At 42.6% G+C, this 18,334-nt stretch overlaps 1 protein-coding gene across 2 annotated transcripts in view; it reads right to left on the bottom strand.

Annotated features, from left to right (window-relative positions):
- The window catches only part of DISC1 (DISC1 scaffold protein), a 190,305-nt gene extending 174,196 nt beyond the window's left edge, over positions 1-16,109 (bottom strand). For both annotated transcript variants that reach the window (XR_004979961.1, XM_054514371.1), the window contains exon 1: positions 16,018-16,109. Coding sequence is in view for 1 of the 2 variants with exons in the window: in XM_054514371.1 (XP_054370346.1) it covers positions 16,018-16,093 (76 nt within the window). In the remaining variant the exon portion in view is untranslated. The remainder of the gene's footprint in view (positions 1-16,017) is intronic.
- Positions 16,110-18,334: the final 2,225 nt, after the last annotated feature.

The raw sequence follows: 18,334 nt of genomic DNA, 5'->3' as shown, positions 1-18,334 counted from the left end.
AGGTCCAGATAGAGAGCACCCACAGCACCTTCAGCCATCACAAAGCCCAGCCAGGAAGGTTCTATTGCATTGGGTGTAGTGTTTGAGCACTGTTTACCTTGTGCCATGTCCCTGTTCTCAAGATTAGAATAATTTCAGTTGTTTACTATTACATATCAGAAATACAGTTCTATAAACTTTTTCTGCATAGCCTTTCAACCATAGCTTGCCTTGTCTGCATGTCAGAGAAATTACACTGAACCAATTCAGCTGGCTTATTAAAAAATAAAGACAGGCCTTAAATTCTTCTCATCTTACCTCAGTTTGAAGAACATCAAACAACTGTTCGCAATTAACTACAAAATTATCAGAATATTATCAGAATAAAACAACCAAAGGCAATATAAAACCTTACACTACAATGTGTTATGCATTGTGTGAGACACACATTTAGAAAGAGAGAAAAGCCACAAATGGAAGAGCCTTTCAATAGTAATATTAAAAATCAATTTTTAAAATATATATTTTACAATCTTGGAAGACGGTGTAATGTATATTTAACAGCAGATATATGCAAATTACTTCAAATTGAAATTATGAAAGCTCAGAAATATTCTTAACAGCTCTTTCACCATAGCAATCTTTCCTGATGATCAACATTTCATGTACAATAGCAGTTCAGATCTAAAGCAGAGAGAAAAAGAAAATAGCCTATTACTGTAAAGCAACATTGTTCACATCTTAGTCACACCAAGTGAGATGAAAGAGGGAGAGGTGAAGCCTAAGAGCATTTCTCACCAATGGAAAGAGCACATTCTCTTGTACCCAGCCTGACACCAAAGGAGAACAGAACAGTCATCTAATTTATTTTAGATCATCAGTTTTTGTTCTCAGCCACAAATGACCAAATATTCTAATAGCATCTAATACCTTATTTGTTATTCCAATAGAATTTTATAGATGAGAACAGAAACTCTGACGTGATCACTTCCTCACTGCTGCTTTAAGCATGTGATGCAGAATGCTTGCAAGATCATTTAAGATCTCCCTGAAAGTGAGAAGTTATAGATGCAGCTTTAAAGGTAGCTCAGCTATCTGAATATACCTATATTATACACAGTTCTTTTTTTTTAGAATAACAAATTCATCTTCAGAGCACTTGTGGGTGGTGACTGTGATGTGGAAGAAAAGGTATTTGGTCATATTCAAAGGCAACTATCAAAGCACTGCTCCAAGCAATTTCTGTAGTGCTGCTTCTCTTAAAGAAGCCCATAACACCTGCATCAAACTACACACAAACAAAGTAAGTGAGTTCCAAATATTTATTATTTACAAACAACATATGCACATAAATGTTTAACCTATCAGAAGCAAAAATTAACCATTTTTGGCGATTAATCTGACATGACAATAACCATTACTGTTCAGCTCCTACGTCACAGAAATATGTAAAATGTAGCATGTTTCTGATCAGTTACAGTTTGACTCATTTACTGAATTTCAAAGACCCCGCTAAATCTGCAAAATAAGATAGCACTGATCAACACAGCCTATGTTGAAACAAGTATCACCTCTTTGCACAAATAAGCTTTCAAAGAAAGTCACTTTCAAATAAAGATTTCCATAACTCCTAAAATGAAAAGGTCTCACTTGGCTTTTTCATCTCACCTACTGAGTGTTAACTGTAACTATGGTTTATCTAAAGTTTTATAAAGTGTATCTACAGAGGAAAGCATTGCTGAGTTACATTGTATTGGATATAATAATAATTATTTCTTCACCAAGGCTTCCTGTGATTTCTAAGGTCACAGACTGGGTTCAGTTACTCAACTGTTAGATTTCCAAAACATGACAAATAACATATCCTCTGAGGTCATTAAGTGCATGTCAGTTTCCATTCTCCACTAAAAAGCACTTCAAAGAGTTAAGCACTGCAAAAGTCAGAATGCTCTTCTTTAGCCAGGGTTTAAATAATTGTGTTTTTATTGACACACTCTCATAATGCATGTCATTGAGTTGTCACAATCAAGCCACTTGCCTCCTTAATGCAACAACTCATTTTAAGCCATTTGTTGAAATTACAGCACCTCTCTCAAGAATTAGAATCACATCAGCTGATACTAAATTTTTCACACCTCAAGAAATAAAAAAAACAGTTTAAACCTGGTCTAGCCTTAACACTAAGAAAGAAAAAAAAAAAGTCTACCAAAAAGTAAGTTGGTAAATAACAAACATTTCCCATGTCATTAACAATCACCTATTTAGTCAGGGGAGTAAGAGAAATCACCCTTTCCCTTATTACATATTTGTTACTAGAACTTACTTTCCAAATTCATCTCTGGTTGATCACCCTCAATCCAACTATTCTCCAAACCTTCTTACACAATTCACGGATGTATTTCACCCAATAACGCACTGATACCTGCCTTGGCCAGCTAGAACCAAACTCACACCACCAGCTGCCTAACAGAACAGCTCCCAGGCTCCCCAGTCATCACCACACCCAGCTCAGGGATCCATCCTGTCAGCCCATCTGATGAACAACAAAATATCCCAAGGATGAACACAAGCAGGTCTGGAAAACAAGCCAGTACCAGCACTGGGTGCCTTCAGCATAGTGAATAACAGAAGACACTCCCCCAAAAATATCCAGCCCAATTTTTTCCAAACCTGTGGGCAAATTTTTCTTTAACTAACAGTTAAGTTATTGAGAATAATTTACCCACTTTCCAAAGAGGCAGATGGACACACAAGTTGCAAGCCTACAGAGAATATTCACAACAGCTTATTTCAGGAGGTGTGGTGTGGGTGTAAGTTTTGTTGTTCTTCTTCCTGGGGAAAAACTCTTTTGTTCCCACTTTCAATACAAAAGTCTGTAGAGGCAGTCCATGCAAATGTCTTAAGTGGAGAGAACACTGGATTCTTTCAGTCAAGATCTGACAACAGCTTTAAATATTTCACAGAGATAGGGGAGCAAGGATGTTGCATAAAACTGTGTAGTTTTCTTAGGTCATAAATTAATTTGCAAACAACACTTAATGGGTTTGCAGTCATATCCCATAAAATCATTTCACCAAATACTTGTGAAACTATGAAATCGGTACACAGCAGTCCCTTTCAAAAATGGTCTACTTAACACACCACACTTCTCTTTCATCACTCTGTCTACAGAGTGACAGTGTGGATTCCCACTACTTCTGCTCAGTCAGATCATCTACAGCAAGACTCTAATATAAAACTCATCAGGGGGGAGGGGATGAAGGAATTTAAAAAAAAAAGTGAAGTGTGAGAGCACATTGACAGCAGTCAATTTCTAATTCAAGCACAGTTTGAATGCTCCAGCTTGGAGATTTGAATTTTTAATTTCACCAAGAGAGTGGGTTCCAAATTAAGCATCTGATGCACAGTCAGTCTGAAACCAGAATTGAGTTTACTGAAATAGAAAGTAATTTTCTCTTAACAGCTCAGTAGTGATCACATATAATGAAAATAAAACAACGTGGCAGCTCCTATATTGCCAAGGGTGAGGAGTCAGAAGGCTTTTAGCTTTATAATTTAATATCAAAGTCCCAGGACAAATGCTGCTCCTTTGCCTGCTGAAGGAAGTTCACTTTGTAGCCCCAGTCAGGCTGTCAGATGCAATGTCCATGCTGTCTAGACAAGAACAGAGATGGAATGGAGCTCCAGACATCAGGAAAGCTGAGTACCAAATTCCCACAGAAAGTACAGCACCTCAGGATGCAGATTAAATACAAGACAGTGCAAAAGCCAGAATACAAACTGCAGTTACAGCAATGCACAGGACACGAGGCCAACCCATAGCTAGGAGAAAAGCAAAGAAGTGGTGCTGCTCCCTCCCCCTGCTCCCCTGAAAACAAAACCTCTGGGCTTTACATGAAGCCCTGCAGCTCTTTAAGCTCTACCAGAATTTCTGCACTTGGGTGTTCTTTGCTCTTTGCAGCAGTTGTGTGAGCTGTACCTTTGCCAGCTGACAATAAACTGCTGCTCCAAGTGGCAAGATGAAGATCCTCCAGTGGCCCCACGAGGCACAGCCTGCAGCACCACCCTCCTGTCCTCAATGCCTGCACAAGCAGCTTCAGCCAGTGCAAGTCCTCACCACATGCCAGCAGATTGCTCAGCATCATCAGCCTGCAGATGTTACAATCTGGGAGGGGTGAAACTGTGCTCCAGCAAGCAGAGTGCAGCTCCCTCAGAGACCTTCACTGGCAAGTGGGAAAGACACACATGATATCACTTTTGAGATCTTCACTGAGAATATGGCTTGACCTTTACAACCCTTACCCAAGGCTGTAGACAGACAAAACAGAAGCTGGAAGTTTGTTTTACTGGGCCCCAGAACACAAAACTGAAGACGTCAGCTATATCCTTTTCCTCTAGCACAGAGGAGAAAAGTAGGTTGTTCAGATGAAATTCTGAGATTATCTATGAACAGGCTATGGAAGAAATACTACAGCAGAGATTGCTGAAACAGCAGCTGAATACTAACCACAGGCAAGAGCACTACTAGCAGAAATCAGAGCTCCTTCTAAATAGAGTGGGTCAGAAGTCACTCTGCCTAGAGCAAGTCAGATATCTTTTATTTTTTTTTAATTAACATTCCAGGAAAGAATAGAGTTTCTCTCTAGAAGGTAATTGCACTGAACTACAGATTTTAGCAGATGTGGAAGCAGAGGGACAACAGCTATCGATACAGAAGTTGAGAAGGCCTCAATATACAGCTGGAGAGCACTCAAAGGAGGCACCCACCAGCACTAGACAGCTAGCTGTCCATAACTTTCCATGTAGGAGCCCTGGCATTGGAGGCCAAACTTCCCACATCACCAGATATGGCAGGAACATGGAGATGTATCCTGCTCAGCTTCAGGCAGGAGCTGAGAGTAACCCGTGCACCTCACACCAGGACTGCAGACCAAGGACTCCACAGGACTAAAACCTATTCACGCACCTCCAAAAGCCATGGCCACCAGAAGCAGACAAGGATCAAGGAATACAGTCAAGCAGCAGCCAGTCAGACCCTAGGCTGAGGGAGGACATCACCAACACTAATGAATCTACTTTGGCTGTCATTCACTCATTTTTGTCTCCATCCTAACTCTGCTAGTACCAACACTGCACATGCTTTCCACCGTTCCCAACAAACCCTGCTTGCTTTTACTCCCACTGTCACTGCATTTCAATCATGGCTCCCCAGTTACTCCTTCCAAACCAAGGGCTCATTTTTCTTCAAGTGAAAAAGAGAGTTGATCCAGAATCTTTCCAATTGCTTCTCCAGAGCTTTGACAAAAACTCTGGACGGGTCACACTTCACAGTCTAGAACAATAACCATCCACAAAGCTCCTGAACAGTGTTCCAAGCCAAAGAGAGATACTCTCTTTCCCAATACTAATTTCCACAATTCTTCCTCTCTGTTCCTTTCCAATCATTCCTTTTGGCCATGACCCCAATGCACAAGCCTCCCTCCAGCTCCCCTAACAGCATTTCTCTCTCAACAGCAAACAAACCCGTGTCAACTTACCCCCAGAAATCCTCCTCGTATGAGCTTCCAGGCCCTCCACCTCCTCAGCCCACCCCATCCCTTCCCAGGTGGAGAGCCTTTCTGCATTATACTGCCCATCAGCAAGGCTCAGAATTTTCTGGGCTTCCCCAGGTGCATTTAAAAGAAGCCCAGCCCCACTTCAGCTGTGTTCATTGATTTCATTGCTCCCCTCCAGTTGCTCAGCTTTTTGGCTGAGGGTTTCTTTTATGTCTTTCACAGCACACAGAGTGTGTATGACAATCTAAACCAAACCTCACTCTAAAAGGCACACTGACTCCATTCATCCCCTCAGAGATCATCTCAAGGAAAACACTCTTGTGAGAGCTTCTTCCCCCTGACTGTAAATCATTGCTACTCATGTCTAGGAAATCAAGACAATTACCTGTCACAATTTACTCTGACATTCTCCCTGGGCTAACATACATTAGCTAATAATACAGGCTACTCTTACTAACACATGTCTATGCTGCTTAACAAAAGCACAGACTTCTGCCAGAAGTTTAACATATTTCTGTCACATGCTGTTTGTGATTCACATAAGTACTACTACCTAAGTACAAACACACAGTATCTGCCACCTTTCACTGAACCTTACCCATCTGCTATTAATATCAAAGTAAATGAAAGCACAGCATTAATCCTCAAAGAAATTGTACCCCTATATGACACAGCTTGTTTCGTGGGTCCAGGGACTTTGCAGGATACTGCACTGAAACAAAGTCTTCAGCCAAATACTTCAAGTTTAAAACAAAAAAAAAGTCAACACAAAAATCATACCTCTCAAAAATATTCTCTGTATTAAAAGAATAAGCCAGTGAACAGTTTTGCAGGTCAACATATTCCAGATCCATCTTAGCATTTTAAGTGGATAAAGAAGGTGCAGAATGTACCATATGGCATCAAACACACACACACCTGAACAGATCTGCTTCAGCAACAAAAAGCTTGGCAGAGGAAAACTTTGAGTGTCATTCAGATAGCTTTCCAGAATAAATACAGATTGTTAACTCATTACTTCCAATTCTAGAGCAGTATTATTTGCTTTAGAAAACCTGAATTCATAATCCAGGATCAGCAGGGTCCTGTGTGAGGTAGCTCATATTTGCATATCCCTTTCAGGTATATGGGATAGGTCCTTGTGTAATTAGGAATTTCTTCTGCTTCTTTCAGGTTTACATACAATACTCCTGACAAGTAATATTATTAAGAAGCAGCAGGCAGAACTGCCACAGCTTCCTTTCCAGGAAAGCAAAGCAATTTCAGAGACATTTGATCTCATGAGTTCTGAGGTACAGCAGTAATCTAATGCATTTTTTTTGTGGTTGAAGCAGACTATGTGAGAAACTACACAACTCTACCCCAGCCACAAAGCATGGCCAAGACAGAACAAAGGACTAACATAGGACTCCTGAAAGACAGCTAAGTATTTTCACTATCAAAATACACCTAAAGCTTTGTACCTTTAGAACTCCTGTCTTCATGGAAAAAGGTTGGACATTTAAAAGCAACACTCAGATAGAATTTTATATTTATATTATCTAAGCTATCAAACCTTAGAGTTGCAGGTCCCCTTGAGGCAGATCCTGCAATAATGCTATTCTGTCTGGTGAATTTTTATTGGAAACCTCAGGTTTAACTTACATTTTTCACCAGAAACATGAAGCAAATACAAACATCATATTTAGAGGATGCTGACTATAACAACCTGCCGACCTTTTTGTACTCCAAATCTAAAAAAGTCTGAGATCTGAGACTGGAAAATAGATTTATAAAATATCTGTGTCAAGTAAATCCATTAAGAGAGTCTATAGGCATAGATAGTTAATTGACAGGCTTCTTTAACTACTGAATGAAACAGTGCTACCTTTTTATGCTGGAAATCTTTTAAATTTCCTCCTGACTAGGAAGAAAACTCACAGTATTTTGGATGTACTTGCCACAGTTGCTCAACCTAGAAAGCATCCTCTCTCTCCAGCCCTCTGTGAGCAGGTACACCTTGCATGACTGGCCTTAAAAAAACAAAGAGGTGACAACAAAACCATGAGAGATACTGAGAAGACTGAGATTTTCATTTCTGAGCAATAAAGGTGTCATAGTGCTCCACTGAACAAAAACGTATGAAATGTCTTAAATTACCTTAAAGTCTGAGTCATAAGCAAGGACTGTACTAGAGAAAGCCAGCAAGGCAGAACTAACAACATCTTTAAGGTTAGAATGCCCTCTTTGGGTATAAAGACATATTTGCAGCAACAGTAAATCTCAGTAAGTACAGTGCTATTTTATGCTGTAGGAAGGAAAGCAAATCAAAGAATGCAAGTGTGCTACTCCAAGACTTCTAAAACGTTAGAAATTACTCTAATTACCCTCTACCAGTAGCAATGCTGTGAAGAGGGCACATAACATTAGTGAGGTTGACAGCAATCCATACAGAGCAGTGCAGAGGGTCAGGACAAGGAAGAAACGGGCATAACTAAAAATAGGAAACTGGATACAAAGAAAAACTTTTTCACCCTGAGGGCAGCCAAGAAGTGAAGCAGAGAGCCTTGGAGGTTTTCAAGGTTTTCAAGGCCCAACAAGACAAAAGCTCTGAGCAACCTGACACAACTCCAGAGTCAGTCCTGCTTTCAGCAGGGAATTGGACCAGAGATCATCTGAGGTTGCCTCAAACCCAAGCTATCCTAACATACTTCTAAGATTTAAATAAATGTCTCAGGATTTGCAGTATTTTGCTACTTAACTATACCCACAACAAAAGTTCAAGAGTTTCATCTGTGGAGATGCAGCCAACCTTGCAAGAAAGCAACTTCTCTGATTTATAACGCCACAAAGGAGTCACTAGAAGTTAGCAAACAATAGTTCCATCACATTCTGGAAGCTGAAAACAGCTCACTTTCTATAAATAAAATTTAGAATAAAGCTCAATACTAGATTCTCAAACAGCATTTAAGCATCCACCACTCACAGAGAGAGAGAGAAATTACAAGCTTGAGCGGTGGTCAGGGCCTTAAACAAGACAGATACAGTAAAGCAGAGCAGCACAGGAACTCCAGTTGTTCCACAGCAGCAGGCCTTTGGCAGTTAGCTGGCGATTAAATGATGCTCATGAGCATCACTTAAATGTCACTTTGATCTACCACAGTTATTTCACAAAATCTTTATTACTGAGGCTTTTTATTGGCTGTACAAACATTGGCAAGCCTTTCTCTTTGCCGTATTAAAAATTATTTTGATACTTATTCCTAGGCTGCTTGCCAACTGGAAGACAAGATGGAGCCATCTGTGAGACTACAACTCTCTGAAGACACTTGCCTTTCAAAAACATAATCCCTTAAATGGTGCCAAGGGCATTACACACAAAAAAACTAACATCACATCTGAACAGCTGCAGCAAAGCCTGCCTGTCTCACAAATTTCCCAGCAAAGGAAGGGGGAAGACCACTTCTGCTCAGGGAATACTGCCTCTACCCTATCCAGTCCGTGAAGTCTGATTATGACATGAGCATGTAAAAAGTCATGCCTGAATATTCTGCCACACATGTATCAGGCAGTCAAAACTGTGCCAGAGATCTGTATGTTATCTATAACTGAATTAAGTAGCAAACACAGCTATTTCTATATCTTCTCTTTGTTGGTTTGGTAGAAATTTGAGGGGGCTGGTCTCTTTCTTCTTCCACTGTTTAGCAATGTTGGTGTTCAAAATATGTACACAGGCTGCTACCCAGAATTCCTTATATCCTCTGCATTGCCTTCAGCTGGTCTGCTTGGTTTTAATTATTACTAAAATTAAGTATTATTCCCTACTTGCCCCTTGACTTTTAATCCTCCTTTTAAAAGCTCCTCTCATATTTTATATCATAATTTCCAAGCCATTAGAGATCACTTTTAGCCAACTAACACCTACAACAATTACTCCTAAGAGACCTGCAGGAAAGACAGCAACCCCATGTACTTCCCATGGCTTGCACTGAAGAAGAGTCATACTGGCCTCTCAGCATTAAAACCACAGCCAATCTAAACTTGCAAGGGTCACACTCAATGCCCAGGCTTCCAACTTCCAACTGTGCTACACCTAGGCAAAGCACACAAAGTTTCACTAGGGCATGGCAGCACACAAAGCAGTAACACAAGAAGTGCATGTGCATCAAGATCCAGGAGAGAAGTCTGGACTCTCACATTAAGAAATTCAGTGCCACACCAAGCTCACCAGAAACACAGCAAAACAGCTGCTACACACCATGCTCATTACTTGTAACAAAGATAAATTATTTTAAAATAATATGAAATTAACTCAGAAAGTGAATGACATGAATATACACTGCCTGCTTAACCCAAAGATGGAAAATCTTACTAGCCTCACTCTAAAAGGTAAACACGAGGCCATGAAGTACAACAGGGCAAGACAGTCAGTTTCACAAAGGGCAGTCAGAAGTTTTATGGATTACTCTTCCCAGAACAGCAACACTGGCTTTTACCTGCCAGTCCTACCTCACAAAGGAAAAGACAGTAACAAATTTACTCCTGAAAATCAACATCATAGCTATACTCAAGGTGGGCAGAAAGCATCTCCTTGGATAACATGAAATAGATCCTAACTTGACCCTGGAAAAGATTATCCCATGGAAAATTCTGCCATTGGCAAAAGCTGGCACCATAGTAGGAAAATTCTCAATTAGCTAAAAGAACAAATACCCTACTGCTAGTGCTAACTGCATATAAAAAAAAGAAGCTGAAGCTGATATTTTCTTAGCTTACAGCAACTCAAGACCCCTGGCAAAACCGGATTTTCCCCCAGTCTTCATTCCCAGAGGAAGCAGACACAGTTCTGACAGACTGCTCATAGGAAACCATTAACTGGAGCAGCTCTTCTCTCCCAGCCAACTCTGTAAAGTCCCCAGCAGCCACAAGTGTGGGAACACTGCAGCAGCTCTCTCACCATGACCATGTTCAGGCTCTCCAGGGGAAAGGGAAACACAATACCTGTTGATTATTAACTACTTTGGGAGCAAAACCACACAGAGGATCAGCTGCTCTGGTTCTGTACCCCAGGCAACAGTAATCAGATCCTTCTTATACAATTTCAGTGAGGGTCTCCTCAAGATTTTCACTGCTCTGAGCAAATTAAAATGTCCTGCTCTCCTAAACAAGGATTCTGGCAGGACAGGAGCAAAGTTTCAGCACGGTGCCCTGGTAAAACAGTGCTGTCCCACTGCAGTGGCAGCAGGGACCATCCAAGGCATCCAAGAGCACCTCATGCCCCTGAGACCCCACATTCCCTGCTGAAGCACAGATATCAGCACCCTACCCACATTGCTCCCACCATAGACACAGCAACCAAAAAGATGTTAACAGCAAGGAAATCCTACTACAGCAATGTAAAATATCACCAAACACAGCAGCTGTGTGTCACACAGACTGGTGTGCCTATGGCTCTCCAGGAGCAGAGCCGGGAATGCAACACAGGCACAGCTCAGCCTGAGCTCTTAATGCAAATACTGATGGGTTAATGCACTACTCATTAAATGGGAAAAGCCAAGCCCCAGCAAACAGCTGGGCTGCCCATTTCCTTCCATCACCACGATCTCCACTCTCCACGGGCCATTAGCAACAGGAAGCACCTGAAACTTAGACCAGCACCATGAAATTCAATCTCATTCCTGCCTCACTAACCATCTTTGTCCAAAATCCTAAGAGAGAATGGAAAGCTCTTGTCCCCAAAGACATACTCTCTAACAATGGGGATAAATTAAGTTTATATGATCAGCCTAGCTCTTGCAACAAAGTCAGATATTTTATGGAGCTGAGGCTACCTCAATTTACCACCCTGAACAGGCTCAGGGATGTTCCTTCCTTTGAACCTCATGGTGTTTCCCTGAAGTAAAACATTTATGTGTGGAGGAAGGGGAACAACCAACCACAAGAATTATTAGATAGCCATAAAATAAAGGAAAAGCCTGTGGCTATAAGCATTTGGCCTTGCAAGTAGTCTCCCCCAGCACCACTCCAAGTGCATGCATATCTGCAGTAATGATAACCAATAAGACCAAGCTGCTGTGTCAGTGGGAAGAATGCTTACCACCATAACAGAAACAAATTACTTGAAGTATCCCACTAAAACAGCAAGAAAGCAGTTTACTATCATGAAAAAACTATTCTTGCCCTTCCCACACTCTCTGGAGAGTTGATGGCTTCCCAAAAACAAAACAAAAAGATGTTAAAAATTGTTTCCTTTATTGCTTAAAGCGTATTTTTCCAACCAGTCTGATGATTTTGACCATCCTCAGACTGGTGATTTAAACTCAAGTTGTTGTCAGATGAACTGAGCTAGGGACTGTGGTTCTCATCCCATTAAAGTAGTGAAGCCATTGACAAACTTCATTATCTACAGACACATTCAAAGCATCACTATTATCTGATTCTAATTTTCTGTTAGTATTATTATTCACCATTAAGCAAGGTCCTGAAAAGCTACACCAGTGCCACATGCCTCACCTTACACAGATCTGGAGACTTGTAAAGCAATTCAGAAAATGGTATCTAATGGTATCAACTCCCAGTTCCTGCCTCTCTCACAGATACTAACCCTTTCATTTTATTTAGTTTTACAATACTCACTATCAACCTCTTGACTTTTCACTCCACAGGTTGCCTCAAAGTCTCCCTACTAAGAGATTTTCCTCTGTAATGGTTTCCTGCCCCAATGACCTCTCAGCCCAGCAAAGGAAAACTTTCAACAAGAGCACATTAAACCCCTCCAAACAACCAACTCTTCAGCCATTGCAGAGAACAGAGAAAGGTCACATATGCCATATCCATTCTGCTCTTAGTTTCAAGGAGCCACTTTTCCCACACAGCTACACAGCTCTTTCCCAAGGAGATTTTATAATCTAACCATACATACAGTGTGTTTAACAAACTTTTGTTCAGTTGTAGTTCTGATTTGGTTGCTCTTTCATTCAATCCATAAACACAGGTAGTGCATACAACTTTAAAGGAGCTAAATAAGCAGTACTAAGAAAACATATTTTCCACTTTCCATCCCTTATTCTGAGTACACAACTGTTTATGTAGTAAATATTTACTATTCAAGGTAAAGTCTAATTTAGTTGGGTTTTTTTTACACTTGTCAGTGTTACAAATAAACAGAGTGACAGAGGGCAAAAAGAGCAGAGTAACAAGACAATTTACCCTGACACGGGCGTGACACAACTAAGAGACCTATTTATAAGGCAGCAAGAGAGGAAGGAAGGAGGTGGTAAGAAAAATCAGAAAGCACCATTGATCATACTCATTAGACAGCTGGGTCCCAATTAGAAATATATCACACAGAGATAATAAGAGGTGTTCTGGAAGGAAGCTTGGCTGTGAGATGAAGGAGGGTCTGAAACACAGCGAGCAGCATTTTACAGTATGTACAAAGGGGAGGCAGAATCCAGATTCTGCAAGTCCCAAAGGAATCACACCCAACAAAGAAACCTTACTTCAGGCAAGCACATGATCTCACCCCTCTGCCTGCAGACTTCAGATTACTCATTAAACCACTTCACATTCTTAGCATCAATAAATAGGGAAGTAACTCCCTGTCAATAGCTAATTCCATTTCCATACAGAAAACTCATGTTTAGCAAACAAAGTATATCCATAGTGGATCCTAGCTTCCACAGCATCAATAGCTTGCAGGCTTGATATTTCTCCCTGAAAGCATTTTTCAGGTGACCTCTTAATGGAATCCATACCTATATGGTAAAGAAGAAGAAAAAAGGAAGTTACATGGTGTGTTAAATAGTTAACACTACACAGAATTAAGGAAACACCTTCAAAAAAGGATACTACCATGCTTAAAATAGGAACAGCAGCCTTTGTTCAGTGCCAGAGGGCCAAGTTTTCCCTCGTGTGACTGCTGGTTTACAAAGGGCGCATTCATTCCGAATACACAAGGGTTTTGCAGCAGTTTTCCTTCAAGAATATTGAATAGTATTACAACACACCCTGGGCTCAATCCTAATCTAAGTGATGTGGCATGAAAGGGCTGCTTTCTGGAAAGAGACACAAGATGCTAAGGATGAACTTGGAAATCACTATGGCAACTGTGCAGGTCCCTTCCCATTCACCTTGGAGGCCAATACTCCAAAGGAGGTAAGAAAAACCCCTTCCACAGGAATCATTCATATGCAATATGGCCAAAACCAGAAAAGGTCACAGCCGGTCTCGGCTCAATTAGAAAGAGGGGTTTGCTCAAAGAAACACAAGGCTGAAATGGGAAAAGAAAAAATCATAACTCCCAAGGAGCGCCCGTGAGGTGTCCCACACTCGAGTAAATCACACTTGAAAGGTCAGCTGGTTCAGTAGCTGTCAAAGGCCCCAGCCACAGCAAGCAAAAAAAGCTTAACCAAGTGTGCCTAATTTGGGAACAAAGTCAGAATTAACCTTTAGGGTTTTCGCTTTTGTCAGTACAAAACATTGTTTGCAGTGCTTTCTGTCCTCCTGTTCATCACAATTAATTTATCCTGATGCTAATAAATCCTCTTTTCTTACATGAACCCACTACAATTCCACCAGAAGCAGCTTAGGCCCAAAGTTTTGACTTCACTTTAATGAAGAGAACAAAGGATGATTTATCTAAATTTAAAGAGGGAGGAAGCCAGTGGCAATACAATACTTGCTTCTGACTGTGTTTAGAATGCTGTTGCACTGTAATCTTTAATGTCATGTATGAGAACGTGTCATTTTTGGTGCCCAATCTCAAAGAGAGCTACAAAGAAAACTGGTAACTCTGATAGTATCAAGCACAAGGAAGAAAAAAAGACATATTGGATATGGTCCTAATCTCAAGTTTACAAAACACTGCACATTTGGTGGTTCTTGTACATTTCCTTCAATTTCCCATGATCCCAAAATTTTAAGTAACCACAAATCTCTAAACTCAGCCTTTTTTTTTCTTTTAAATCAAATATTTATTTTTAACACCCCTTCTTTGCAGTTTCATAAGGGCCTAGAAGCCCCATGAATAGGGCTTCAACTGGAAAACCACTGTCAATGCTTTCCCAGAATGAACCACAACAATTGCAACTTCAGCAATGAGATGGGGGAACATACAACATTATGAAAGAGACTTTAGTATTTAAACACTAACAAAAATTTTAATAAGTAGAAATTTTCTCATTTTCAGGAGTTACTGTAAGGCCAATACCAAATTAGCAAGTAAATGAACCAATAGGAAAAGACAAAACAAGAGATAATGCATCCCAGGGGACTTCACCCATTTCTTTGAAAACCTTCATTACTTCTAATTAGTAGCAGCACTTGCTGCTATACCTTCTGCAGCATATTTTGTGAAAGCCTTTATTATAAAAGCACTTCACTGCAGAACTCTTAAAATGCAAGCATAATTAAGTCAAAAGCATAGCAAGAAGTCACTCAAGCAGTGTACACAAAGATTAATATGGATTACCAAAACAGGAATGAGCCGTTTTCTATTAAACTGTTGGCAAGGACGACTGAAGTGTTTGCAGAAAGTCTTGGTGGACTCGTGGAGCTGGGAGAACCACAGTATCCCAAACAACCCAAAAGACAGCACCTAGTGAGAAATACACCTTTCTTTCCCAGTTGTCCTGGGAAAGGTGAAGTGTTTTTTTCCAGAATTTCCCCGTGGCTCCAGCCTTTTGGCAGCACCACTGTTGATAAGGAGAGCAGCCCTAGCTCCAACCAGCTGATTGCCACAGCTCTGAGAAAAGGAGAGCAGTTCATCCACACTAGAGGTCATGGTCTTGTAAGATTCATTTATTTATAAAAGCATATACACACAGAGTGTCTGCTGAGACGGCAGGTTTCTTTTTCTTCCTTAAGCCCGGACGAGAGAGATAACATAGGTAAGTTTTCTAAGAGCACCATAACTTACTCTTTGCAGTTGGTTATTTAAAAAAATAAACAAACAAACCATACTAAATAAACCATTAATGGCTTTGTATCACTGTAACTGCGCTCACACGCGCTGAAGTGAAATCTTACTTTTTGAGTTAAAAAATTATAGCTACGTTATCTCAAAGTTGCAAGACCTTTTCTTATACCCTTTCTTAGACTGCATTAACTGTGAAATGTCAACATCACTAGGGGCTTAAAAAATTAAAAAAAAAAAATCTTAAAACTTTCGGACTGTGAAATCAAAGATCCGAGTGGGGGTTTTCTTCACTGAAAAGAAATGGAAAAAAAAAAAAAACCCAAAAAAAACACCACCACACAACTACATGCTCCCCTACTGAAAGCGACTCCCAAGAGCGGCCGCTGTCCCAGCCCGAGGGCAGCATCCAGCCGAGTGCAGCCGCCCGGCCCCTCCAGCGGGGAGCAGCGCTGCCGGCCCCGGCCTCGGCCCCGCCGGGGATGCCCCAAGCCCCCTGCACGTTCAGGGGCTCCTGCGAAGCTCTCCGGCCGGGCTCCCCTCGCCTCCTCCCCGCCGTTCCACCCGCGGTGCCCCGGCCCCGCTCACCTGGGCCCGCCGCGTCCCCGCCGCGGCGCCGCCTGTCGGTCCCGCCCGGCCGGGGCTGGGGCTGCGGCCGCCACATCCCGCCCGACCCCGGCCCCGGGCCGCAACCGGCGGAAAGCGGCCCTGGCCCGGCCACTCCCCGCCGGGGGCGGGCTCCAGGCAGCTCCACCGCCCCGGGGAAGGAGAGGGCGGCGGGCGGGACCGGCCCTGGCTCCGGCTCCGGCTCCGGCTGTGGAGGGCGGTGCGGTGCGGTGCGGTGCGGTGCGGCCGGCCCAGCCCCAGGGAACCCGGGCCCGCCGGGCTCCCGGCCGCGCAGTGGTCCCAGGGTGTGCGGGATCTGTTCTCACAGGTCTGCAGCGTTAAGTTGGGCGGGAGAGGAAATAGGGAATCGCAGAATCGGTCAGATTGGAAGGGACCACAGCGGTCCGAGCTCTCTGCTCAAGCAGGGTCATCTTAGAGCACATGGCAGGGAATTGGGTCCAGATGGTTCTCGAGTATCTCCAGTGAGAGAGACTCCACAACGTCTTCGCACAATCTGTTCCTGTGCTCGCAGAGTAAAGAAGTTATCAGGTGAATTTCCTGTGCATTGGTTTCTGCCCATTGCCTCTTGTCCTCTTGGGACCCTTCCTTCAGATACTTAAAAACATGGAAAATGTTCCCTCTCAATTGTCTCTCTTGAGGCTGAACAGGTCCAGCTCCCTCAGCGTCTCCTCACAGCAGAGATGCTCCAGTCCCTTAATCATCTCTGTATCCCTCCGCTGGACCTGCTCCAGAAGCTCCATGTTTCTCTTGTACTGAGGAGTCCAAAACTGGACATAACACTCCAGGGTTCCTTAGAAGGGCAGGATTCCCTCCCTTGACCTGCTGGCAATGCTCTTCCTAATGCATCCCAGGATTCCATCAGTCTTCTTGTGTGTGTGGGCATGGCTCACGGACAGCTTGTTGTCCACCAGGACCTTCAGGTCCTTCTGCACAGAGTTGCTTTCCATGAGCTCAGCCCCTAACCCATACCTTGGGTTGTTCACCCCTGGTGAAGGACACAACCTATGTGACATCTACAGATATATGGAGATATATGGCCTCCACCACACAGGTCCCAGCATAACAACAAATATATATACCAAACATACTCTTGGAAAACAATTTATTTTCAGGTTTAGCCATAAAACCTGCATTGCTTGGTCTCAGAGCCATCATGTGACTGTGAAACCCTACTCTGGCACTGCTTTGCATGTCAGATACTCACTAAACTTAGCAAGACATGTACAGCTATTATGGTATTCATTGGCTTCAAGTAGCCTTAAACATCTTGGAAGCAGGACTTAAAGAGATACTTAAAAAGTTTGCAGATGATACAAAATTGGGAGGAGCTGTCAAGTCCCTGGAAGGCCGGGAAGCCCTGCAGAGAGACCTTGACACATCAGAGGGGCAATCATCAGCCATATGAAGTTCAACCAGGGAAAGTGCTGGACTCTGCACCTGGAATGGAGCAACCCTGGATGTATGGACAGACTGGGGAATGAGATGCTGGAAAGCAGCACCATGGAAAGGGACCTGGGGGTCCTGGTCAGTGGCAAGTTGAACATGAGCCAGCAGTGTCCTGGCAGCCAGCAGGGCCAACCCTGTCCTGGGGGGCATCAGGCACAGCATCACCAGCCAGGCAAGGGAGGGGATTGTCCCCTCTGCTCTGCACTGGGGCAGCCTCACGTTGAGTCTTGTGTGAATGCTGGGCACTACAATAAAAGAATGATATAAAGGACTTAGAGAGTGTCCAGAGGAGGGCAATGAAGATGATGAAGGTCTTTGAGGGGAAGGTGTTGAGGAGCGGCTGAGGACACTTTGTTCAGCCTGGAGGAGACTGAGAGGAGACCTCATTGCAGTTACACCTTCCTTGTGAGGGGTAGATGAGGGGCAGGCACTGATCTCTTCTCTGTGGTGACCAGTGACAGGACCTGAGGGAATGGCCTGAAGTTGTGTCAGGGAGGTTTAGGCCAAATATTAGGAAAAAATTCTTCACTCAGAGGGCACTGGAACAGGCTCACCAGGGAAGTGGTCACGGTACCAGCTTGACAGAGTTCAAGAAGCATTTGGACAACACTCTGAGGCACATGGTGTGATTCTCAGGACTGTCCTGTGCAGGGCCAGGAGCTGGACTTGATGATCCTTGTGGATCCCTTCCAACTCAGAATATTCTGTGATACTGTGAATTTTATGTATGTGTTTTCATTGCTTTTGTATGGCTCTGGGTATCTTTATGTCACAGAGTTTTTTCATTTTGTTGAAAGGTACTATCTTTTATATATATGTATGGGGTTTTGTT

Source organism: Molothrus ater, chromosome 3, assembly GCF_012460135.2.
Source record: "Molothrus ater isolate BHLD 08-10-18 breed brown headed cowbird chromosome 3, BPBGC_Mater_1.1, whole genome shotgun sequence".
In the NCBI taxonomy this organism is placed as follows: Eukaryota; Metazoa; Chordata; class Aves; order Passeriformes; family Icteridae; genus Molothrus; species Molothrus ater.
This window is presented reverse-complemented; position numbering and strand designations above follow the sequence as displayed.